The 26,592-nt window shown below is 43.4% G+C and overlaps 1 protein-coding gene across 1 annotated transcript in view; it reads right to left on the reverse strand.

Annotated features, from left to right (window-relative positions):
- Window positions 1-26,592, reverse strand: part of PPP2CB (protein phosphatase 2 catalytic subunit beta) — a 39,719-nt gene that overhangs the window by 7,408 nt on the left and 5,719 nt on the right. The window contains exon 2 of the mRNA XM_074228273.1: window positions 10,036-10,245. Within this exon, the coding sequence (XP_074084374.1) occupies window positions 10,036-10,245 (210 nt within the window). The remainder of the gene's footprint in view (window positions 1-10,035; window positions 10,246-26,592) is intronic.

Below are 26,592 nucleotides of genomic sequence, written 5' to 3' on the forward strand. Positions count from 1 at the left end.
CCAGTCGCTGTATTGTGCCCAAGGCCGCTAGCTTCCTCCATCTCTCTAAAACATCACTTAAGTCACTTTGTCCCAAACCGAAAAGGATCAAGTTTCTGATCTTTACATTCAAAGTTTCACTTTGTCTTAACTTCTCTTTTCTGCTTCCCAATAAGAACTGGGCAGATAAGCTCTCTTGAAAAAAAGTTATAATCATTAGAATACCTAGGCAAAGAATGGTGAATCAATCAATGAAAAAGCTATTATTAACCTTTTATCTGCTTCTTAAGAGAAATCCTCATAACTGGGGAACAACTTTACTATTTAGTGAATCAGGAGTGTAGAACAGAATCTCAAAGAACAAGTTGTGGGGCGGCTAGATGGTGCAGTGGATAGAGCACCAGCCCTGGAGTCAGGAGTACCTGAGTTCAAATCCTGCCTCAGACACTTACTAATTACCTAGCTGTGTGGCCTTGAGCAAGCCACTTAACCCCACTGCCTTGCAAAAATCTAAAAAAATAAAAAAAAATAAAAAGAACAGGTTGGATCTATGATGGAGTTTAAAACAAAACCAAACACTAACAGCACACCAGTTAGGAAATGTTCAGTTCAATCCAACCCATATTCCTGAGCACTTATTGGGGTCCTGGCAAGAAAAACAAGCCACAAAAGAGAGGCAGGCACCTTGCCCTCTTCCTCCCCGCTCGAGGAGATCACAAGACTGAGCTGACTGTCCATTGAGTCCTCATCTTTTAGTCATCACCATCTTTTTTAAGCCTTGCTTGTGGATTCACTCTCATTCTCAGGAACCATTCTGAATCTCTTCTTTAAGCACGTTTAACTGGTATTTTATAAATCACTGCCAGTTCCCAATCATCTGTTCTACCCATCCCCCAAAGAAGTCAAGTGAAGTACAAGCACAACCTGGAGGAGACACTGATCGTCAGGCTGACGTCTCTTCTTTACTGTCCGTCCTCCTTAGCTGACCTTGCTTTCTGTTTTCTGGACACCTGTGCATAGGCTCTTATTCCTCTCCATGGAAAGCCTTCACTGTCTTGTTCTACTTGCTGACCTTCCAGAGCCTACCAGTTTTCTGTTACTACTGCACCTTTCCTCCATTTTGCCCTTTGGCTTGAAAATAGGCTCAGTTGCTACCATGCTAAAAGAACCCAACTTTTCTGGCTGCTGCCATCCCAGCCCACACTGTCATTTTATTTCTTGCTGTCCCCCTAATCACGTTTCTACCATGTAACCTCTACTCTGCCTCTTTTTCACCCCCCTCACTCCCAAATCCTCTCCTTTTGGTCCTCACACGCTAATAAAACAATTCCTCCTGGCCAAACCCAAGGCTGTGTTTCCCAGCCCCCTTCTCCTTGTAGCCCTGAGGAATCTGGCTGGCAACCTCTTGGCCCTTCAGCCCCACTGGGCCACCTTGGTCTCTGGTTATTCTCAGTCTCCTCTGCTGCTTCTCCAGCTTCCTCCACTATTCCAACAGGAGCTTTCCCTGAGCTCCAGTCAGACTCCACATTCTCCTCTCTTGAGCTTATATACAGTCCCATCCCCCACGCCCCAATTAGATTGTGAGCTCCTGGAGAGCAGCACTGGCCTTCTCCAACACAGGCCACTGCAGACTGGGCTGCTCCTGAACTGACACAGAACAAGTGAGACAGTCTCAAAGGCATTGGCAGGTGAGAGGTCAGGGTTGGTTAGGGAAGGACTTCCAGAACCCACCTGGCACACCACAACATATGAGGAGGGGGCACTTTTTGTATAAACACACACACACACACACACACACACACACACACACACACACGGGCAGGCACAGAAAAAGGAAGAAAACCTTCTTCGGAATGCTGTCTGACACAGCCGGGCGATCTGAGCAGGACTTACTTCTCCATCGATGCTTCCCTAGCTTCAGCCCCCAGGGAAGGACCTTCTTACCTCTGCTCCTGCGAGGGGCGCAGGACCAGACTCTGGCAAGTGTGATGAAACAGCAACTTTTCCAGCTCTGATGAAGAAATCTGAAATGGTCTCAGGGCCAGCTCAGGAGGCCTGGGCCAGAGGCATGTCACAGGATGAATGAGCTTTTGGACCGTGACAGCTGGTGAAGCCCTCCTCCCAAGGCCTAAGGAGCTCTCTGGTCAAAATTCCTCTGCTCTTTCTACTTGAAGTTGGAAAGAACCTTCAAGGAGGCAGCCCACTGGAAGAAAGGCAGATCTGAGATGGTCACTACTGTCACAGCAGCCAAAGAAGCTGTAATCAGGCATGACAAAGGTTCTCCTCAGAAGGAAACAACCACAGGTTAAGGCTGAGCTGGCAGGCAACCTGGAGATGGACTGCCATCTGTCTTTATGCCACAACCCTGGCACACAGTAGGCATTTAATAAGTGTCTGCTGATCCCAACAAAACACTTTCTTCTGACCCTCTCTGTTTCTTCAGTCATTTTCAGTCGCATCTGAGTCTTCATGACCCCATAGGGTATGTTCTTGGCAGAGATCTTGGAGGGATTGGTCATTTCCTACTCCAGTCCATTTGACAGAGGAGGAAACTGAGGCACAGAGGATGCAGTGACTTGCCCAGGGTCACACAGCTAGTCAGTGTCTGAGGCCAGGCTGGGGGCTCTGTGGTGTCCCCCGAGTGCCTGGTGGGAGCATTACAAGGTTCTTGGTCCCTGCGCCTCCAGGGAAAGAAGAATGAGCAGAGGGAGGCAGTAGCCCCCAGACTAAGCCAGCTCACTCAGGACCCTGTCCTGCTCCATTCTCCCCACCAGAAATCTCCTGTCTCGGGAGATTCTAGTTGTTAAATATTAAAAACCAAAATTAAAAGTTGTACTCATGTCCTTTCTATTGATGCCATTTTTTTTTGTTGTTGTTGTTTCAAAACTGACAAATGTGAGACAGAAACTGCTCAATGCTGGTAAGGAAACTGTTGACCACTCTCTGACCCTTCAGTTTGTTTATAAAATGAGACAAATGTCTCCCAAATACATTAGCTGAAACCCAGAAGGAAGCCCATTCTTGGGGCCCAGTCAGGCAGCCAGTGAACATTTATCAAGCTCCTATTAGATACTAAGCAGTGCGGACACAGGGACAAAAGAACATGGTCCCTGAACTCAAAGGAGCTCTAATAGAGGATGAGAAATCCAAGGAAACCCATCAACTGATCAAGGGCTGGGACTGGGGATTCAAAGAAAACCCAAAAGGCTTGGGTGCTCCTCCAGACCCCCAAGGGTCCACTGGGGGCAAGGGATAGGTCTATAAACAGGACCACAGAAGATTTACAGACTGTGACTTTGCAAAGGTGCTTGACAGGAGGTGTAGCTGATTGGAGGGCCAGTTAAGGGCCTTTGGCAATCTCTTGAAAAGGGTTTGGTTTCCTACTGGGGCTTCTTCTGTGTGACCTCTTAATAGCAGGCAACTCTTGTCAGACAGTGAAGGGTTCTTCTAGTCTGGGTGGATGGGAGTCCTTGCCTAGAGTCACCCAAGGAGGGAGGGTCACTGAAAGTTCCAAGAGTCCAAGTTCTTCCAGGGTGGTAAGCCAGCATAAAAATGAATCTTTCTCCAACTGCAATGACAGCCTGCTTCTGGGACTAAGTCAGTTATCCACTATCCCTCTGGAGTGTTCACCTGTCCAAAGTATAGGGTATAGATCTGCCCTGGGACTAGTGGTTCCAAAAACTTCATAGGTCATATGGCCTCTGATCAGGGTTCTCTGTCCACTGTTTGCTGGTGGTTGTAGAGCTTGTTCTATGGTATAGGTACAGATAGTCCTGATGCTGCAATCTCTCCTGAAGAGCCGGCCAAGCTCTCTGTATGTCCAAGTGATCCCATATCCTCAAACATCATTCCCTTTGTCAACCCCATCCCTGGTTTAGTTTCAGTTTTGCCCTATTTACTGCCTATAAACATACCCTTGTTACCCTATGCTCTACTATCACCTCCAAAAGGTCTTCTACAGTTGGTGTCTCTGCTCTCTTCTTCTTAAACCTTTAGCATCATCTGGCCTCTGATTTTATGTTCCACTGAATCCACTCTCCAAGGTTACCAATTACCAAGTCCAGTGACCTTTTCTCAGTTCTTAGTCTGCTTGACTGCTTGGCAGCCTCGGACACTGCTAACCACTACCTCCTGGACCCTTCCTTCTATTGTTTCTTCTCCCACTTCTCTGACAGCTCTTTCTCTGTCTCATTTGCTGGATCCTGTCACTTCTTCCAACCACAGGGGTCCCAGATAAAGATGGTTGTATATAGATGTTTCTTTGCAGGGGTCTTCCCCATTAGACTGTAAGTTCCTACAAGGCAAGGACTGTCTCTTGATTCTTTTTATGTCCTCTCCACTTACCACAGTGTCATGCTCATAAATGTTTTCTTACTAGATGACCGACTACAAAGTCATCAGGACCTCCAGCCTATGACAAAGGTCTCACTGATGGGTAGGCCCAGCCCAATGGCTCTGAGGCAGAGGGTATGACCTGGGTGACCTGGGGTCAAGTCCCTTGCCTCTTCTGAGGCCTTCCTGGCCTCTAAGGTTCTGCTAATGATTCCTCCCTGGGCCTTCTGGTTCTGGTGGCTGCAGGAGCACTCTTTCTTTAGATCTCTTGGGTGGGGATTTGTTTCTGGGGTATGAGGGAGAAGAGGTGACCACTCCTGACAAGAGTGAGGGCAACTTAGAAACAGGGCTTTGGTTTTGTTTGTTTCAGTAAAGTAACTTCCCCAAATGATCTGAATGGGGCTGACCTGCTGTAGAAATTTTCCTTAAGGGTTGTTTAAAGTGAGCTCCTGAATAGGGTTTATACATTGCACATATATATCCAATTTAAAATTGTTATCTTTTCAGAGAGGAAGAAAATTGGAACTTAAATTTTTTTTTAATGAATGTTAAAAATTTTCTTTACATGTAAATGGAAAAAATAAAATTAAAGAAAGAGGGAAAGAAAGTTAACTATATAGGTTCCTGGAGAGGGGACTATCTGACTTTTCTCCCTATATTAGAAGGCACAATCCAGGGTTTTGTATCCAGAGGGGCACTTAATAACCCTCCCCCTCCTCCCTCTGCTTTCCTCCTTTCTTCTTTCCCCTTTTTTCCTCTTGGTCTGGCCACCCAAGTGGGAACAACAACAACAAAGACAACTGCAAAATGGAAAAGAATTCCTTGGAAAAAACCTCAAAAAGAGCTAGGATAACCCTAGGAGACTGGCTATGAACAATGCTATCCCCATTCAGAGAAAGATAAAAACAAAACAAAACAAACAAAAAAATCTCTGAATGAACACCACAGTCACTTTTATGTCTTTCCTATCTCATGGATTTCTTTCTTTTCCCATAGTCCTAATTCCTCACAGGGAAGATGACTAATCTGTAAAGATATTCAACACAAATGTGCAGGTACAATATTCACCTGACTGTTCGTCAGTGAGAGGAGGGGGGGAAGGAAATTATGTAATTTAAAACTATGCATATACATGTGGATGAATGTTGGAAAACTTTTATAACATGTAATTGGAAAAATCAAATCAAATATCACTGAAAAGAAAGAAAAAGAAAAAAAACTCAAAAAATCCCCACCAGATAGATACAAACCTTAAGTCTTGGCCTTTCATGATCCAGTTTCTCTGGATATACATTCACCATAGATTGTTAAATAGATAATTAAGGACAACAACCACCACAAGGGTGTAGAATGTGGGAGTACAGGATTGCCTCAAATTCTGTCCTAACCTCCCTTGGGTTCCTACATCATAGGAACACATTAACGTATATGTGTCTTCATTGGGTCTCCCCTGCCAGTGGAGTCAGTCCAAGAACAAGGTCATTTTATTGCCTTATCTGTGTTGCAAAACTATGTTTAGGGTATGATTTCACATTGCAAGATGTTAAAGTTATCAGTTCATTCTAATCACCAGCACTGTTAATCTTCTCTCTGAGTTTTCAAAGTTGTTTGGCTGCTGCTTAAAAGAGATAAAAGTTTGGAATCCAGACTGGAGAGACCTTGGAAGTAGCAGCAGTAGATTTTGTGCTTAAAGTAAGGCCAGAAAGTATCTGTCCTATGCACTTTTTTTGGTCATCTTTGACTTTGGGAAGCAAAGGAAGCCTTGGAAAAAGGATTTTTTATTTTAGGTTTTTGCAAGACAATGGGGTTAAGTGGGTTGCCCAAGGCCACACAGCTAGGTACTTATTAAGTATCTGAGGCCGGATTTGAATTCAGGTACTCCTGACTCCAGGGCTGATGCTCTATCCACTGCACCACCTAGCTGCCCCCTTGGAAAAAGGATCTTTGGGGATAAGGCAATAATGAATACTTCATTTTTAGTGGGGAGAATTTTGCCTGCCCACGAGATCTAGTCTGAATCATGGTGCCTAATTTAAGTGTTTCACCAACTCAGTCAGAGTAACAGTTAGTTCTAGTTGCCATATCTGAGCATCTAAAAGACAGGAAGATGATAAGCCCCAGGAAGTCACAGATTCTTAAGCAAGAAGTCATATTAGAACAATGACTGATGTGGCAGGGAGGCTGCTCCTGGAAATCAGACAGCTTCACCTTTGGTGATCCGGTAGCAGTGAGAAGATGAAGCAGGGACAATGGCATCCAATGCCAACCAGGTGGGGCCTTGCAAAGAAGCCGTCATCTGGGTTCCAGGGGGCGATATGTGCAGATATGATAGCACCATCAGTTAAGAGAACACAAACAGTATGAAGGGCAAAGGAGGGAGTCAGTGGGAAAGGAGAAATTAAAAAGAACTGCTCATTTGGGCCACAGGCAGAAAAATAGAAGTCAATGTTAGTATGAAATGAGGAGTAAGTGCAGAAAGAAAGCAGCCCCTTGAACAGTCAGTCTGACCACAAGACACATGCAAGCTATGAGCTCCAGAAACCAAAGGGAGGAAGACCAACACAGGCCTGTGGGCAAAGAGCCCACCGGGTACTGCCAGGCAATGGGCCAACATCAGGGCCGGTATGACTTTGTTTCTTTTCAGTGATCTGTTCCAAGGGAACATGATAAGATTGGTTCAGCTGGACAAGCAACAGGAAGTGCTCTCTTTGGAGAAGTTTATTTCAGGCCAAAGGCGGACATCTCCCGGAACTCTTGGTACCAAACTCAAAATGTCCATTTAGAATTGCTACAAGTTCCTGGCCATGGACTGGGAGAAAAAAGGCACTCTGTAGTCTCTCCTACCCTTTAACTGGACCAACCCTGACCCCAGACAGCCTTCCTGGAGACTACCCACACTTGCAATGGGAAGGAGGGTATCATTTTACTTGTTTTCACTCTATCTACCATCCTGAAGTAAAGCACTTCAAGATGGCAGCCTAACCAGAGGCCCTAGGTCTCTGGATGGTGAGTGACCTAGGGCACTTTGAGGGCCCTGGCTGGGAACAGGGTCATCATTCCAGAGTGAGGGACCCAAGGCTTCATTCTCAAAGCACCAAGGACAGGTGGACCCTCTCTCTAGAATGAGGACTGGAGGGGTAGAATAAGGCAAGAAAGAGGTAGGGCTGGGCCTGGATCTCCACATGATCCATATTAAAGAGCAATGTGTCCAAAGGAACTTCTAGAAGAACATGAAACATGCTTTTTGGTTGTGGCTGTCAGGACCTTCTCATCCAGCTTTCATTTAGCATTATATGTCTCTTCTTTTTTTTTTATTTTAATTTTTTAATTTCTTTTGGTTTTTGCAAGGCAATGGGGTTAAGTGGCTTGCCCAAGGCCACACAGCTAGGTCATTATTAAGTGTCTGAGGTCAGATTTGAACTCGGGTACTCCTGACTCCAATGCCGATGCTCTATCCACTGTGCCACCTAGTTCAGTATTATAAAATCCACACCGAGAACTGTATAGTTTTTTTTTTTAGGGTTTTGCAAGGCAAACGGGGCTAAGTGGCTTGCCCAAGGCCACACAGCTAGGTAATTATTAAGTGTCTGAGACCAGATTTGAACCCAGGTACTCCTGACTTCAGGGCTGCCACTAGGCCACCTAGCCGCTCCTGAACTGTATAGATTTTTGTATTTTTTAAATTGTTGAATTTTTCTATCCTTTATCTCACAATTACTATAAATGTGAATTAGAAATTGCTTTTGGAAGAGGAAGAAGAGAGAGATGCGCAGAGAGGGAGAGAGCCAGTGCCAGAATATCTTGCTAGGCAGGCCATGAAGATCAACCTCTGAGCTCCTGCCTGGAGAATCACCAAGGTGCCCCGAACCAACCAGGCTGGATGCAAAGGGACATCTCATTTTTTCTGAGAAGGAGGAAGAGGAGATTCTAGATTCCCCCTCAGTTTGAGACAATGAGATAGGGCCTGATGCTTTTGGGAGCCTATCATCACAGTGGAGAAACAACAACCTGTAGGGTCTGTAATCACCAAGACCCTAGTTCAAAATCCAGGCTGGGTGACCCTGCCTACCTCAGTTTTCTCAAATGCAAAAAGGGGATCATAATAGCAATGGCTACTTCGAAGGGTTGTTGGGAGAATTAACAGATAATATTTGAAAGGAGCTTAACAGAGTGCACAAAGCAGATACTTAATAAAGGGGCTTTTGCCCTCTTTCCTGGAAACTAAAATGAGGGGAATTTTTGCCTCCCATCTCTTGTTCCTATGCATTTATCAAATTGCAAGGGAAGTGCAGTCACCCACAATATTTAAATTCATTCATTCTTTATTTCTTACAGGGAGCTAAATTATGATGATCCCACTCGTAGTTAGTTAAGTGCTCAATATTTGCAGAATTAAGAGGATTCCTCAGTTAGTGGGAAAAGATCCCACAAACACAGGGATCCCAATGCTCCCAGAAAGGAGTTAGAAATTGTCTTAGGATGGTGGTGAAAGTTGTAATGGATTCACATTGCTTGTGCTCTCCCTGCTCCAGCTAAACTACTTTTCTGAAGGGCTCACTGCTCATATCCTGTTGGAGGTAGGAAGAAAGAGGCAGTTTGCCTCCCAACACTGAGCCTGGCTGTGTCCTGAAGGAAAGCCTGGACCTAAAGATTCAGTGAAGGACAGCAGTCACAGCAAAAGCCTGGAGGTGGAAATGTGCCCAGGGACAAGGAATGCAGAGTAATCTGGATTAGGGTGAAAAGACAAGCTCAAGACAGCCTAGAAAGAGAGGACAAGGGTCCCAAGCTTTATTCCTGAAAGGGCCTCAGAAATCACTGAGTTCAAACAAAAAGCAGGAGAGAGAAACCAGAAAGGGGAAGTGTCTTGCCCTTGTCACAAAGGGAGAATTTGAACCAAGCCCCCTCTGCCTCCTAATCCAATGTTCCTTCCAAAGGCCTGGACAACCACGTTTAGTTTGAGCCAGAAATCACTGAAGGCTTTATAAGCTGAGGAGTGTCAAAGTTTAAGAAGTCTCTAAGACTATATTTCTGATCAAAAGTTGGTTTCTCGGGGCAGCTGGGTGGTGCAGTGTAGAGAGCACCCACCCTGGAGTCAGGAGTACCTGAGTTCAAATCCGCCCTCAGACACTTAAATAATCACATAGCTGTGTGGCCTCGGGCAAACCACTTAACCCCACTGCCTTGAAAAAAAGCTAAAAAAAAAAGTTGGTTTCTCATCTCTGAACTAAGAGTTATAAATCTGAATGTTAACACAGTATATAAAGATGCCAATTGGCCATGTCAGGGCTTGCTCTACTTCATAACCTATTGTCTTTACCTGTGTCAATGCTATTTAGTCAGCCGTGTAATAGTACCCATAAATTCCTTTGCCTGAGTCAACAAATAACAAGGTAAGAGACATCCTGGATAAGGAGAGAGAGAGAGAGAGAGAGAGAGAGAAATTCTGTGTTTGTAAACATTCTCTCTCCAGTCTAAGTGGGAAAAAATGAAGGAGACATTTCCCAAAAAGTAGAACTACTAGGAGACAGGGGATGAAATAAAAGGGACAGGTCAAAGTTTTAAAGCAAGGAATCAGATTTGTCTGACCAAGTGCACCATAAAATATAACATCATGCTAAACCAACCAAGCAACTCTCAACATATTCCTTGATTTAACATTAATTTAAAAAAGAGGAAAAAATATAATGCTTTTTTATTAGTTACAATAAAAATAAAAAACTGTACCTTTAATGATACAAGCAGAGTCACAGTCTCCACTGAGTAATAGCCTCTGTCCACATAATCACCCATAAAAAGATAGTTTGTATCTGGTGACTTGCCACCAATTCTGAAGAGTTCCATCAGATCATGAAATTGGCCATGGACATCACCGCAGACAGTGACGGGACAACGAACCTCTTGTACGTTGGATTCTTTTGTGAGGATTTCCTTAGCCTGTCAAAAAATGCAATTATCATCCAAGAGAAAATCTTTCAGAGTAAGTTTATGTAAAGGGCCCAGTCCCTTACCACCAAAAGGCAAATTTGAGCATTCTCCAAACACATGACAAAGGGGAGGGAGGGGGAAGAGAGTGTGACAAAACACAACTAGACCAGAAAGAAGCTGCTTTTCTTTGCATCCCTGGTGCTCTGCACAGAGCTGGCAAACAGTAAGCACTTAATTCATGCTTGCTGATCCTGTCCCATCCTATTCCTTGAAAAGCCCCTCAAAACTGTCACTTCCCACCTCTCTAGCTAATTAAAGGCTTTCTTCTTTATTTAAAAAATTTTTGTAACAGTTTCACAAGTTTCATGCAAAGTCAGTAACTGGCCCTGCGCAAGCCCCCTCCTCAGAGCCCCAACAAGACCCAGACCAACCAGAGAGCAGCAGGTGGGATCACAGATTCTGAGAGAGGCCATACCTTACTCCAACACCCCATTCTAAAAATGAAGGAGCTGAGGTCCCAGAAGTGAATTAATAAATTTGTCCAATGTGTTGCTCAAAGTGAGGGACAGATCATGGATTTGAACTAAAGTCCCCAAATTTGAAGTCTCCATCCTTACATTCTCATTTGGAAAAGTGGATGAGAGAAACAGCACATATGGAAATCCCGACTCAAGAAGCACCAAGTCAGATCACACACAATAGAACCATTTTTTAAATTAACAAGCAATTTATGTTCTCCTTGCAACAAAAAAGACATAGTCAAGCAAACAATGGTCATGTTGGTCACATCACATCTCTTTCTGTATCTTGAATTCATCCCTTTCAATACTTAATGTTCCTGACAATGTCCCTGAGGCATTTAAAAAAGTCAATAAAATTTGTTTTCTGTCTTTTTATTACACACACGTGAGAGTTGTTTATTTTTAAATATATAATTTAATTATATCAAAGGGGAACGAGTTTTTTTAAACTTCTATTTCAGTAACAAATCACTGGAAATTCCCCTATTTCTTAATAACTTCTTTTTGATAAAATTATGAACAGAGAGGAGTGGGCAGGTCAAGTATCTCCCAGTAATTAAGTTAATTAGCTTAGAGACAACTCACAGAACAAAAGGTTCTACTTCTAATCCAGTCAAAAACTCTACCCTGCTTTGGTTTGAAGTGAAGTGATGAGATCAAAAGAACTTCAGTGAACTATCAGGCTGATAAGGTCAAAGAACTTTAATGAAGTACCAGGCACCCTGGCCAAAAACTAGGAAAATCCCTAAGGCAAGCCCCTATCAATATATATATCTAATTACCTCACCTTCCTGCCTCTTTAAAAAGCTGACCCTTTACTCAGCAGAGTTGTTTGTCTTTCTCTGGGTAAATCCAGCCCACTCTTGGAGAGCTGTCACCCCCCCCCCCCAAATAAACTCCTGCCCCCATATCCTTCCTTAGTACTTATTCTTTCACCAAGACTGCTGTTACTGTTGCTACTGCTAGTCTTTCCCTTAGCTTCTGCTAATCACAGCAATACTTAATACTTTGTTTTGTCCTTAAATTTTTCTAGGTCGGAACCCATCTTTTAAGTGAATTCTTTCATGTTTGCTCAAACCCCTGAGACCTTTAGCCAGACACATTTTCTGGCAACAAATGGTAGTGATATTTAAGTCAGGAGTAAACATCCAAGGACCTCCTCACTCTGGCTAGCAGAAGGTCATGATTTAGAGAATTATCAACAAATGTGCTTTTAGCCTAAATCAGTTTTTGCTCTTCCTTTATACCAAAACTTTCTTGGGCGGAATTTTCCCAAGTTTTCTCAATTAACACATCTGTTTATATAATGGGCAGCTAGTTGGCACAAAGTATAAGATGCCTTACCTAGAGTCAAGAAAACTCCTTCAAATCTGGCTTCAGATACTTAATAGCTGTTAGACCTTGGGCAAGTCACTTAATCCTGTTTACTTCAGTTTCTTCACTTCTAAAATAAGCTGGAGAAGCAAATGGCAAACCACTCCAAGCATCTTTGCCTGGAAAACCCCAAATGGAGTCGCAAAGATTGGATTAAAACTGAAACACTGAACACACATTTATGTAATAGAATATCGAAGACTTCTATCCCAGACTGTTTAAATAAAGTTTTCTGTATAAAGGCATAATATGCTCTTAACTATCCAGAAAAACTCATTCCCTGTATTGGGTCATGGAAAGTTCATGGGTTGAATTTGGAATGAGTAAATTTCCTGGGTCTGAATTGCAGTTCTGACACTTGCTACTTAGAAAATCCTGGAGAGTCATTGAAGAGAGATGCCTCAGTGATCAGGGATTTATAACTTGGATTTTCTTGTTTGTTTTTTAGGTTTTTGCAAGGCAGTGGGGTTAAGTGGCTTGCCTAAGGCCACACAGCTAGGTCATTATTAAGTGTCTGAGGCCATATTTGAACTCAGGTACTCCTGATTCAAGAGCCTGTGCTCTATCCGCTGTGCCACCTAGCTGCCCCACTTGGATTTTCTTGTGCCATGGACTCCTCTGGTAATATTATGAAGCCTAATGAGTCTCATCTCAGAATGTTCAAGAAGAAAAAATAAAAAATATAAGATTATAAAGGAAACAAATTATACTGAAATTCAAAATCTTTTTTTTTAAAAAAGAAGTTCTCAGGTTCCCAGGTTAAGAACCTTCAAAACTAGAAGACCTCTCAGATCCTACATAAATCTGAGTTTAAATTTATAAAATTCAGACAAGTTCATAAAAACATCTACTTTTCTACATTTATTCATTTTGAGATATGGTTTCAAACACAAAATTACCATTTGCATTTCTATTTCAGTCTAAGTCAACCCAGGTCACTTAAAGGCCAAAAATAAAACAATATGCCCTGGAGAAATTAAAATGTATTTCTCTATTTCCCTGAAGTCAGGAAGTCTGCCAATGTAACCATCACATGATCTCGATAACATTCAGAAACATTACACAGGAGAATATTGCCAGGGAAAGAAAACATTTCTTATTTTTCTTTTAAAATGTAACCTTAGGGTGCAGAAGGAAGATTACCAAGAGAACAAGATGTGTTGATGTAAATAAAAAACACCCTAAGAGTCATCAGGATTCAGATTTAATGCACAGAGCAATCTGGGCTCCAGAGAAAGATGCCCCACAGCTTGGCCGGCTCCCTCCCTGCACATAGCCTTTCTGCTTCCCCCAGTTGGTTTGTGTTCTCGCTCAGAAATGATTTTGTTTACATTGTATATATTTTGTCCAGAGTGATCTCTGGGCTCCCAGCAGGATCTTCATCAATGTTTGCTGAAGGAGTGGAGCGGGAGTGAGTCAGGTGCTCCTGCTCTGGGTGGGGGCAGGTCGGTGGTGACCTCCAATACTGACTGGCAGGCCCTGGCATCACCTTGGGTTTCACTTCACTGACTTTCTTGTCACAAGGGCGGTCTCTCTGGCTGGGGGGGGGGAGGGGGAGAGCAATTCTTGGATAGACTCAGCAGTCTCGGTTTGCCTCCTCCCCATAATCCCTACATGGGTTTTCTGCCTAGCTACCTCCCAGTCTGCACCATGCAGCTAAGAACTCTAGTACCAAGGACTTTACACCATGGTTGGTTTTGAGGCACAAATGAAATAACCCCTATCAAATGTTCTGGCAAAGGCTACATTTAAACATTTAAATGAACTGGTGAAGAGCAAGCTGAGTCTGGTATACTGGCTCTGTGATCCTAGAGTGGGCTCAGGGTCCAATGTCAGCTCGCCAAGAAGTCCCAAGTGAGGGGCCTCAGAGATTCATCCCTGGCCCGGCCCAAAGACCACTGAACAAGGCTGCTGGGGTCAAGGCCTAAATGACAAAGCTGAGGCAATCTGAAAGTTATGAAACCACTGAGAAGACAGGAAATTGGACTGACTGGTCAGAAGATGGTCACTAGAGATCAATATGCAGTCTTTTTACACTGGGTCAGTAGCAGATGGGTGAGGGAGTGGGTGTAGGGAGCACCACCTGCTCCAGGACTGCCGGCCAGCATTGGGGGGGGGGGGGGGGATCAGAGGAGAAAGGGAAGTTCAACGAGTGGCCTCTCTGGCAGAGGCCCGGATGCACTACAGAGTCCGTGCTGGACTGCCCTGGGCTGAGAGTCGGTGTCAGGAGGTCAGCTGAAGGACTAGAGATTTAGCCCAGAGAAGGACCAAGAACAGGACTGCTGCCTTCAGGGTCCCAAGACTACCAGAAGGATAAAGCTATCCCAGAATGGAGAGGCTGCCCCCTTCCTAGAAGATCTCCTATCTGGGTCAGGTGTGGAACAACAGAAGTTTCCTGAGGTTCCTTTCAACTCCACCATTGTTGGAGGATGATGTGCCAAGTACTACCCAGAGCCTAAAAACTGCAAAGCAATTATGCTTCCTCAAAAGGAGGTCCCCTCCACAGTGAAATTCTAAGTAGGGGCCAAATGAAAAATCCAACGAAGTATCCTATTTTTGCTGTTGAGAAAAATGGAGTCCCCAAAGATAGGCAACTCAATCCAAAGTGACCCAAGGACCCTAGGTCAGTCCACCTCTGCACCCAAGAGCTGGGAGACCAGGGACCCATGTTTCTGACTCTCAACTTCCTCCCCCTCTCAGCTCCAACCATACCTGTCTGTCCCCTTGGTTGATTCTACCTTGAATACCATCTGAACCCCAGCAAGAAGTTCCTCTTGAGGGGAAGTTCCAAGTGAGCAGGCCTGTGGGAAGGTTGCCTTACCCCAAGAATCATGGAATCAGTGACTTAAAAGTGAAAGAGCCCCTTGGTCATTCAGCCCAGAAGTGAAATGGCCTCCCCAGGAGCAGAAAGGAAGTCAGATTCTGAATCTAGCACGTTTTCCCCTGGCCCTAAAGGAAGCTGCCATCATCTCCAACAGAAGGCTGAAGAAGAGGAGCTTGGAAATGAGTTTTCAAGGGCAAGAACCACAGAAAGAACAGACCAAGTTTAAGGGAAGTAAGGCAAGAGGATCAAGTCAAAAATGATGCTCCCAGAAGTTAGCCTGCAGGGCTTTTGACCTCAGAGAAGGCAGAGCAAGTCCAAGGACCTTTCTTTCTTTCTTTCTAATTAAAATTGTTGGGTTTTTTGCAAGGCAATGAGGTTAATTGACTTGCCCAAGGTCACACAGCTAGGTAATTATTAAGTGCCTGAGGGCCACCAAGGCCAGTGGGGCCATCTAGCTGCCTCTAAAGGCCCCTTTGCTAGGAGAAAAGTAAAGTGGAAGGGAGAATCCTTCAGCTCAGGTAGCCTGCTACATCATCTTCAGTCTCCCCCTGTTGGATGTATCCTGAGCTACTGGAAGCCCTGACATTTTGCAGCCCTTCTTTTCTCTCTTCTATCACAAGCTTAAGTGACTAGGAACAACACACTTCCAAAAAAGTATGACTGTGAAGACTAGCAGTAGCATAAGGAAAGGGCTATGGGAAGATGACAGAATCACAAAATTCTAGAGTTTAGGGGGGCTCTAACAGATGCCTCCCTTTCTCAGGATCTCTGTTCTTTGTAAAATGGTGATGGCAATGGGAAGGATAACACAAATTCTCAAGGTTACCTTTACAGCTTTACAAGTACCATGATTTTGTATAACATATTAAATTGCGTTGGATCAGAGAGAGGGAGGGGGTGGGAAGGGAGAAAAATGTAAAACTCAAAACTTTGCAAAAAACAATTACTGTTGAAAATGACCATTGAATATAGTTGGGAAAATAAATAAATAAAATATATTTTTTTAAAAACTAGATTTTACAGCATGAAAACAAAAAACTTTCAACTTCTTCCGATGTGGAATTCTTAAAGAAAAATACCACTTTGCTCCCAAAATGAAATACTTTCTTTCAAGACAGAGTTACTTGTGTCAACATAAAAATACAAATACAAAAATCAAGGATTAGTGGATGTGCCACAAACATAACTACAGCAAAAGGACAATTTTATGTAGAAAATGAACATCAGAGCAGCTAGGCAGCCCAATGGATAGAGCACTGGCGCTGGAGTCAGGAGTACCTGAGTTCAAATCTGACCTCAGACACTTATTACCTAGCTGTGTGGCCTTGGGCAAGCCACTTAACCCATTTGCCTTGCAAAAAAAAAAACAAACACCAAAACAAAGAAAACAAACATCAACCCAAGTCAGCATAGTGACAACAAGTATTCTTTTCAGTAAATATTTATGTATTTTATTTCACTGAATCCACCATATTATTTTGACACAGTAAGTGCTTAACTGCTGAAAGGAACTACATCCATCATAACTGATCATCTCACAATGTTGTTAGTGTATACAATATTCTCCTAGTTTTGCTCACTTTTCTCAGCATCAGTCCATGAAAGTCTTTCCAGGTTTTTCTGAAGTCCAACCACTCATTATTTCTTACAGAACAGTAGTATTCCATTACATTCATATATCACTGCTTGTTCAGTCACTCCCACTTGATGGGCAACTCCTCAATTTCCAATTCTTTACCACCACAAAAAGAGCTGCTATAACTATATTTTGTACACGTGTCTTTTCCCCTTGTTATGATCTCTGGGATATAGACCTAGCAATGGTTTTGCTGGATTAAGATGTTTGCAGTTGCAATTGCATTGCCCTTTGGGCAATGATGAGCAGACTCTTGAAGGAAGTCAGGGCAGGTGAGGGGAAGGGGGATGAGAAGGAAAAATATTCCAGGCCTAGGGTCAGGAAATACAATAGTGTGTGTGAAGGTCAAACAGCATATTGGTCATCAAAGCTGGTCACAGAGCCCATCAAGGGAAATAAGATATAAGGCTTTAAAGATCAAACAGAGAATTTTCATTTGAACCTGGTGATAAGAGGGAACCATGGGACTTAAGAAGGCAGGGAAGTAACCCAGTGAAACTTGGTGCTTTGGAAAATCAATTTGGAGACGACTAGAGGATGGGCTGGAGTGAGAAGCGGCTCAGAGAAGAAGCATTAAGGACTCACATTAAGGGGGAGGCTATGTTGTAAGTGGAGAAAAAGGAGGCCTACATGGCATATTATGATGGCAGAAATGACAAATATGCCAATAAAGGTGATAGGTGGGGTGAGTCACTGGCTGATTAATAAGTGGTTTCTATATTTGTTTCAGAAGTGGCATTGGATGGGGCGTCTAGGTGGCATAGTGGATAAAGCACTGGCCTTAGAGTCAGGAGTACCTGGGTTCAAATCCAGCCTCAGACACTTAATAATTACCTAGCTGTGTGGCCTTGGGCAAGCCACTTAACCCCATTTGCCTTGCAAAAACCTAAAAAAAAAAAAAAAAAAAGTGGCATTGGAAAAATTCAATCCTCCAAGTGACACCACATTTCTTCACATGTTAATCAGAATAATATCATTTCTGCCCCAGCCACACTCATCTAAAACATGAGGGGAAAAAAAACAGCACTTCCCCCTTTCCCCAAAGATGAGGTTAACTATTCATTTAATTTCAATAGGGTTTGTTGAAAGCAAACCGAGGGCCTATGACAGTACTGCCATAGAAACTAGTGCTTAGAGGTGAGACAACTAGTCCAGCAAAGGTAAGGATTAGGGGAAAGCCACGGGACTCTAGAGATATTTCTATATTACTTGCCAGTCAGTCTGAGTCACTTGCTACAGTGAGGCACTGAATCCTTTATTGATCTACTGCCTACCTCAGTTTCTATAGAACTGAAAAGGATGGCTTCAGATTTTCCATGAAAAGTCTAGTCTGGACACTCAGAAAGGATAGTCACCTAAAATATTATCCAGTTATTTGCTTTCTATGCTTAAGAGAATTGAAAGTCCAGTGTAATTCTGTTACTGCATGTCAATAAGCTTGACACAACTTTCTGACAAAATATAAGCAGGTGTTTTTAAGGGGATGGTTTCTGAATATTAAAAAGATGAAGATTAAAGAGGCAGTATAAGTAGGTCACACCAGACTACCCTTCCCCTCATTTGACAGATTATTAGAAAAGCAGATAGGAAAACGTTCAGTTCCAATAGAGTTCACCTGGATTCCTGCAAAGCATTCAACAAAATTCTTTTATACTAAGCTATGTGGGTTAGATGACAATAGTATAAGTGAACAGTCATTTGAAGATCACTGTCAGTTTCAACAAAGCTCCATCATCTTCTAGGGAACTGTCCTTGGTGCAGGGCTTTGTAATATTTATTTTTTAAATATGTTTGCATGTTTTAAAATTCTGAATTTCACAAACACCAAATAAAATGGACAGTCTGAAAATAGATCACAAAAAAGAGGACCAGATTTGAAACTAATTCCTTATGAAATATAACCTAATTTTCTTTCTTATTATATTATAAATATAATAAATTCAACACGTATCTCTGTCAGCTGTCTTGGTTATTTTATATATTATATTATAATATATATATATATATATATATAGATTATCTTCTGAAAATTTTTTAAATGCTTCAGTGACCCTCTTTTTTTTTTTTTTGGTAAGAGGCTGAGAAGGTCCTATTCTATCCCAGACCTTCCCTACACTACCACCCTCCTCTATCTCACATTTAAGAAAAAAGAAAAAGAAACTCCTTGCTATAAAAAAAAAGTATGCAGAGTCCAGATGGTGAAAGCAGCAGCAGGTGCAGCAAGCTCTCCCTCCCCATTACTCCAAACATATCTAAAAACCACATTAGTCTGAATCCTAATGGAGACATTAAAAAATAAAGTCACAGTGAATCATTTTTCCAGGCTAGGTAGGCACAATAAAAACAGAGAGAGAGAGAGAGAGAGAGGTGTTTGGTGTTTGTAAACACTGAAGAGGGGGTATGGCCATTCTATCACAACAATATGGTAGAAACAAACAGCATGGGCATATATCTATATAATCTTTTTTTTTTTAGGTTTTTGCAAGACAAATGGGGTTAAGTGGCTTGCCCAAGGCCACACAGCTAGGTAATTATTAAGTGTCTTTGACTGGATTTGAACTCAGGTACTCCTGACTCCAGGGCCGGTGCTTTATCTACTGCGCCACCTAGCCGCCCCTATATCTATATATCTTTATATGGGTCACAAGGACAGGTTGTCCAAATCCTTGGAGAGAGGTGAAAGACTCAGAGGGTAGAATGAATCAAAATTTTTTTGGACATGGTCAATGTGGAAATTTGTTTTTGTAGCATAAGTTATGTTTTTATTTCATTCTACATGGGGGAGGGGAGAAAAGGTTGATCTTTGCTGTTTAAAAATATACAATTTTTTTTTAAAAAGGGAAAAAAAAGAAAACCGTCCAGTTCTCTTGGAGCCATAGGACACACTGGAAAGAAGAATCCACTGAAAGCTTTCAGGAATTTTACAGTCAAAATTGAAAGAGTTTCCATGACAAAGAAAAACTATTCTTAAGTCACCAAAAGAAAGGATTCAACTACTAAGGAGTCAGTCAATGATACACAGCAGTCACAACAATAAAGCAACAGGGAGGGGGCAGTTAGGTGGCGCAGTGGATAGAGCACCGGCCCTGGAGTCAGGAGGGCCTGAGTTCAAATCCAGCCTCAGACACTTAATAATTACCTAGCTGTGTGGCCTTGGGCAAGTTACTTAATCCCATTGCCTTGCAAAAATAAAAATAAAAAAATAAAATAAAACAGGAGCAGGAAGCTTGGGATATGATATTCCAGAAGGAAATGAATATGGGTTTACAGCCAAGAATAACTTACCAAGCCAAATTGAGTTTTATCCTACAAGAGGAAAAAAGGGTCCTTTAATGAAAAAGATCAGCAAGATCAATGCTCATGGAAACTTCAAATTTAAAATATAGGTATGAAGAGAAATATAAAAAGGGAGACATAAACAATTCTAAGGGATGAAAACAAGGATAAACTGTTTCAATTTGAATATGAGATGAGTCCTATCATCATCAGAGGCCATCTAATTAGACTGAATCCCTGAGAGGGGGTAATCTCAAAAGCAGAAAGGAAAGAAGGGAATATACCACAGTGGAAAAGAAAAGGATAGTTGGAGAAAGTTATCTTATACAATCAGGGCATACAAGTCTGGGATGAGAGGAAATCAGCTGACCCTTGAACCTTCCTCTCATCTGAACTAGTCAGAGGGAAGGATATCTATCCTACTATCCAACTCACAGTTGAGTACAAAAATATATCTGGAAAGACGAGTACAGAAATAAAAATGAAAAGAGGAAATTAAAGGGAGGCCAGATTAAGGAGGTGATTAGTCCTGAGCAAAATAAGCTCTAGCTAAAGATGCACAAAAAATATTATGGCAAAGGATGTGGCAAAGTCTGGGAAACTGAGGGCATGTCCAAGAAGTGGGTAATTTTTGAACAGGCAGTAGTATAAAAATGTAATGGAATTCTATTATGCTGTAAAGAAATGAAGGAGATGGTTTCAAAGAGACCTGAGAAAACTTGTATGAACTGTGGCTGAATCAAATGAACTGAACCAGGAGAACAATTTGTACAATAACAATAAGGTAACTATAATTCTAAAAGACTTAAGAACTCTGATCACTAATGTTCAACCAAAATGCCAGAGTTAATGAAACAGGCAGAGATAAAGGTTATCAGAGTGCAGAATGAGATATATATACACACACACACACACACACACACACACACACACATTTTTTTTTAAAAATGGCCAATTTAGAAATTTGCTTTACTTGACTTCACACTGAGGTTGTTTTTCTTTTGTCCTTAATGGGGGGGGGGGGGCAGAGGGCAAAGAAGGGAAGATTTTTACTGATTAAAAAAAAGCAATTTTATTTACAAAAAGTTAAATGTAAAAATCCCCACAATAGCTATATCCAAAATTTTATGTCTTACTGTGGATCCTGAGGCCATCATCTCCAGCGGGGGTAAGCCCCAAGTTTCGGCATCACTTCTCTGCACTCAAAGAGTCACTGCACTGACCGGAATTCTTAGGCCTCTCTACAGTGGTCTGACTTTCACAAGACAGTTGCTATTGTATGAAATATTATCGGGGTTTGGATCACTTCAATTGGCATGAATTTATACAAGTCTTTTCAACATTCTTTACAACACAACAATCTTTTATTACCTTCATGTATCATGTTTTGTTCAGGCTTTTCCCAGTTCTTTGCTGTAGCAAAAAGACCTGCTATACCATCTTCTCCATTTACCCTTAGACTCATGTACATTTATATACATGGGCCTTTTCTTTTTCTTTGATTTCTTTTTTGTTTGAATGGATCCAGTAGTGGTATTGTTGGGAAAAAAAGCATCAGGCTAGTAAGTATGGTGAAAACCATCACTAAACTTAAACAAAGCTCCCATTAATGTCCCCCAATACTGGAACTTTTATCCAGACCATGAAGATAGGCCCATCTCCACTGGCTGCACCATCCTGACTCTGTGGTTATTGGTGGATCTTAAATTGTATCTCAAAGGAGGGGCAGACTCCTGAGCATGCCCTCCTCCTGCTCTACACCTTGGATGTGCAGCATGTGACTGCTGGTGCCAACAAAATGGACTAGGAGTTATAGGAAGAAATAGTCAACAAGTCAGTATTAAGTAATTGGCCACCGCCCAGGCTCAAGAGCATTTGGGCCAGTTTCAGATTGCAACAGAGACAACATGCTTGACTGGAGTTCAAAAGGCCTCATTCATCCTAAAGGATGGTGATGCTAAGGGCACCCCTCTACGTCATCTAGTCATCAGCTCATCAGCCTTTCTTCCTGACAATCACGACTGTGTGGACCTGATCCGTTGTCAATTAGGCATATAACTGTTAGTAACTACTGATCTAAAATCAGATGGGACTTTGGCCTCTCCAGTAGCCTTCTAAGTGGGCAAGAAGATGCTGTCTGCTCCTGGTTCTATCACACGTGAAGAAAGTCTGTGGATAAGCACTACAAGTTCAAAGCAAGCAGGCTTCAAAGTAACCTCAATTCTGTCAAATTAGAGATTTAAGATGATCCTGTCAAAGATGATCATCCCAATGGTAATGTGGCTGGGGACAGGAAACATGATGGATGGGCTGCCTCGAGTCCTACCCTCAGGTCACCACTGTGAACCAAGCAGATCAAGTCAGGGTGGTCTGGCGGGCTGCACACCTGTTCAAGATGGCCTCTCTGCCCCTGGACTGCTGGCCTAACAGACAGGCTGACTTTCATTCTAATGAAAAGCTGGACAACAGCCCAGTTCCTGAGAGCTGGTGATGCTGTCACTGGCATGGTCCCAGGCAAGCTGTGGGAGAGGGAGAGTTTCTTGGATCCTCCTCCTCCTCTGGGCAATTACACTTGTTCCTAATGTGAGATAGAGTCTGCCTGCAGCTGGCATCATCAAGGAAGAGGCCTAGAAGGCTACTGGAGGGGCCAGAGTCCCACAGAGCCCCAAAGCTCCATGCCCATTCTGCATGCCACCTATCACCTCTGTCTCCAGCAGTAGCAGCAGAATGGTCTCAGAGCTGTTTATCTCACCTGACCATTTATGTTTCAGGGTAAAAGACTGGTGAATTAGCACAACATGTTATAAAAGATTTAAGAGGAAAGAAATCTTTTGTGGACAAACTGTTATAAGATGGTCTTAGTTTTTACTAGTAATTTCAAATGGAAATAACGGAAAATAAAAATTGGTCAAAGAATTTTGAATCATTAAAATGTGGTCCAATGCAAAAAACCCCAAACCTTCAAAACCCATTTGACATCACTGATGTGAATGAGAGCATAGAAGGGTATATCTGCATCTAACACAAAGCTAGGAGAGCTAACATCATGCCTTAACAATAGTCAGGATACAATTAGACCTGGCTAAAATGCCAGGCTGAATCTCTTTAAATAAAACTCCCAAGGGGAAAAAACTGTAAAGAAGTGGCGTAAGGGGGCAGCTAGGTGGCGCAGTGGATAGAGCACCAGCCCTACAGTCAGGAGGTCCTGAGTTCAAATCCAGACTCAGATAATTAATAATTACCTAGTTGAGTTGTTTGATCTTGGGCAAATCACTTAACATCATTGCTCTGTAAACCCCCCCCCCCCCAAAAAAAAAAACACAAACCAAAAAAGTGGTGTAAGCTGAGCAGACAGAACTAGTCATATAAAGTCATTTCCTGCATTTCAGGTAAGTGAGCCCACAATATAGTGTTTGACTGATCCAATCCTATGACTTAATACAAGTCTGTTTACCTTTTGTAAACTTCCTGAAATGGTTCAGTAATTAAAATTGCCTAAAGAAAGAACACTGAGCAGAGATCACTCCCAGGGATTGAAGAGGATGTAGTCCACCATTACAAAGGCTCTTCTTGGAGAGCTACTTAGCACTTCTCCTGGACAAAATCATAGCATCAGGAGTCAGAAGGTCTGGCCCTCCCTCCCTCTCTTTCCCCACTTGGAGAGTCCTCTTCCAATGAAATCAAAGATTCCACCCTCCCCCAATACATATTATCTGGGATTCCTAATTTAATCTGTGTGACAGTAGTGAGACTTGGCATTTCATTGGTATAGAGAGGAAACTCCCCCTGCCAATGAAGGTCAGTCCCTGCCCCTAACTTCCTGTGGAGAGAGTACCCTGAGCCCCTGGAGGGGTGCAGGAGAGGTCCTTGAATAAGCAGGAGCTAAAGACAACAACTGATGCCAGTGTGTACAGATCCAGGACAGCCTCTCTGGCCATTAACCAAGCTCCAAAAACATGATTAGCTAGAGAGTCAATTCTTTCTCAAAGTGTACAACCTGGGAGAGAGCCTGGAGCTGCCCAATGCATCTTTTCCTGGCCTCATGTAGGATCTGGGATCCTCTAGGTTGGGGCCTCTCCCACCATCTGGGCTTTCCCAGATTAATGAATAACCCCACTGGTCTCCAGAAACATGGGGTGCTCTTATATCTGCAAGCAGCAACTTTTTCAAGTAGCTCTTAGACCACATCCCCAGATTACCTTCAAAGAACCCCTGATCCCAGTCCTGAAGGCACTTCTTTCATTCATTCAATAACCATTTATTAAGTGCCTCCTAGGTGTGGGGCAATGGCTAAGTCCCAGGGATACAAAAAGAGAAGACAGCTCCTGTCCTCAAGGAACTTACAGTCTAATGGGGGAGAAAACATGCAAACACCCATTTTTCAAAGCAAGTCATAGACAGGACAAATAGAAAGAATTAACAGAGAGAAACTCTTACAATTAAGAACAAGAGCATTCCAGGCTGCTCCAATAAGCCCTTCCAGTCTTATTTGAAATGATTTCCCTTCATATGCTCCATGTTCTGCCAAACTGGACTTTTATTCACCTCTCAAAGACCCTCAACAGCTGACTTTCTAACTTCCCTCATACCCAGCCTCTTCTAGACCTCTTTGTGACCTCGAGGTTGTTCTGGAAGCTTCCCTCTACCTCAAACATCCTCTGGAAAGGGCCTCTCCTTTATACTTGTTTCCTCTCCTGTTCTTCAGTCATTTGCACATGCGAATCTGGAGTCACCCCTTTCATCAGACCAGCTGCACCTGCAGAGGAGGGCTGCCCAGTCCTAACTGCCTCTTCTCCAGTTCTGGAAAACAGGAGTACCACAGGCTGCCATCTGCACAAGGAAACTGTCTGGACACCTTGGAGAAAATTACAAAGATACTCCTGATTTTCAAGAAGAGATCTGGAGAAGACACCCCTACTCCATTCTTTTGTGAAGAGGTCATTTTATGGTATCCACTTTAGACTCTCTTTGGCAAAATAGGATTCCCTAAAACCTAAGTACCAGCTTCTGCAGGTGGAGAAATGAGTATTCAGGCTTCTCGAATGTACCACAAAAAGTTCCACTTTTCAAAATCTAGTTTTCTGGGTTTTTCTTTTTTTCTTTTTTGTCTTTAAAATGTGTTATTAAATGCAATAGGTTTGTGTGAGGGAGGGGGATGCTGGGGGAAATGAGGGGAATTACATCAACAAAAAGACATTCAGAAATAGTCATCCCCTTGCCTTAAAATTCACTCTGACTTGTTTTATCAAAACCAAGTGACTGCCAAGAACTTACTAAGCTTTTCCTGTGAGCTGGGCCCTGTGCTCAGCTCTGAGGGTATGAAGGGCACCACCAGCCCTTGCCCTCAGGGAGATGCCATTCTACTGGGGAAAAAGGAGGTGCAACATATAGAGAAAGGAAAGGTGGAGCAATGGAGGAAGGGAAAGGCCTGAGGAAGGACCCTGTACCTCTAAGCAGAGGTAGCGGTGGGCTGGGGAGGAAAGAGGCCTGCTGTGGGCAGGGCTCCCTGGCCTTGACCTGTCCCCACCACACAGGACTCTCACAACATTATCTCATTTTTTTCTTCCCAACAACTCTCGAGACATTGTACAGATGAAGAAACGGAGGCTGATAAGGGTCAACCGGCCTGGGTCCCCCAGCTGGGAGTGTCGGAGCATCTGCCCGGGGGCTCTGGGACTCCGGGCCAGGCATGGCCTCCTCTACCGTCCTGGCCTGCACGGAGACGGGAGGCTTCAGAGAATGGCAAATAGATGCGTGGGATGAGGGGCTAAAGAAGAGCACTGTGGAGTGCCACGGGCACCCCGACTGCTAGGAAAGTCTGGGTGTGAGGGGGCACCGGCTCTGCCCCATAGTGCCCAGTCTGGTCCAGGATATGGGGCCTCCAAGGGCCTTGGGAGGCCCTCCCTCACTTCTCTGCTTCTGGAGAAAACAAGCTGGTGCTCATGGAATCAGGCCAAGTCCGGAGCCCTGACACACGTGCACACCCTACAACACACGCGCTCTCATACAGAGTGCACAAACACTCTCACACACACACAGATGCAACACGTACACACTCACCCCCTCATACACACATTTACATCACGCTCACACCCACACACACTCACTCCCCCTCATACACACTTACATCACACTCAGACTCACCCCCACACACAGTCACTCACCCTCACATCACATGACAGTTACCCCCCCACGCTCACCCCCACACACTCACTCTCACCCCCACACACTCACTCCCCCTCATACACACATCACTCAGACTCACCCCCACACAGTCACTCCCCCTCACATCACATGACACTCAGTTACCCCCCCACGTTCACCCACACACTCACTCTCACCCCCACACACTCACTCCCCCTAATACACACATTCACACCACACTCACACTCACCCACACACACACTCACTCCCCCTCATTACACACACTCACACCCCCTAATACACACACTCACACTCACCTACTCACTCCCCCCATACACACTTACATCACACTCACACACACTCACTCCCCCTCATACACACACACACACTCACTCCCCTTCATACACACACTTGCAACACACTCACACTCACCCACACACACTCACTCTCACCCACACACATTCCCCCTCATACACACTTACACCACACTCAAAACCCACACTCACTCCCTCTCACACACTTACACCACTCACACCCACACACACACTCACTCCCCCTCATACACACACTTACACCACACT

The sequence above is a fragment of the Macrotis lagotis genome, chromosome 3, assembly GCF_037893015.1.
Source record: "Macrotis lagotis isolate mMagLag1 chromosome 3, bilby.v1.9.chrom.fasta, whole genome shotgun sequence".
Lineage (NCBI taxonomy): Eukaryota > Metazoa > Chordata > Mammalia > Peramelemorphia > Peramelidae > Macrotis > Macrotis lagotis.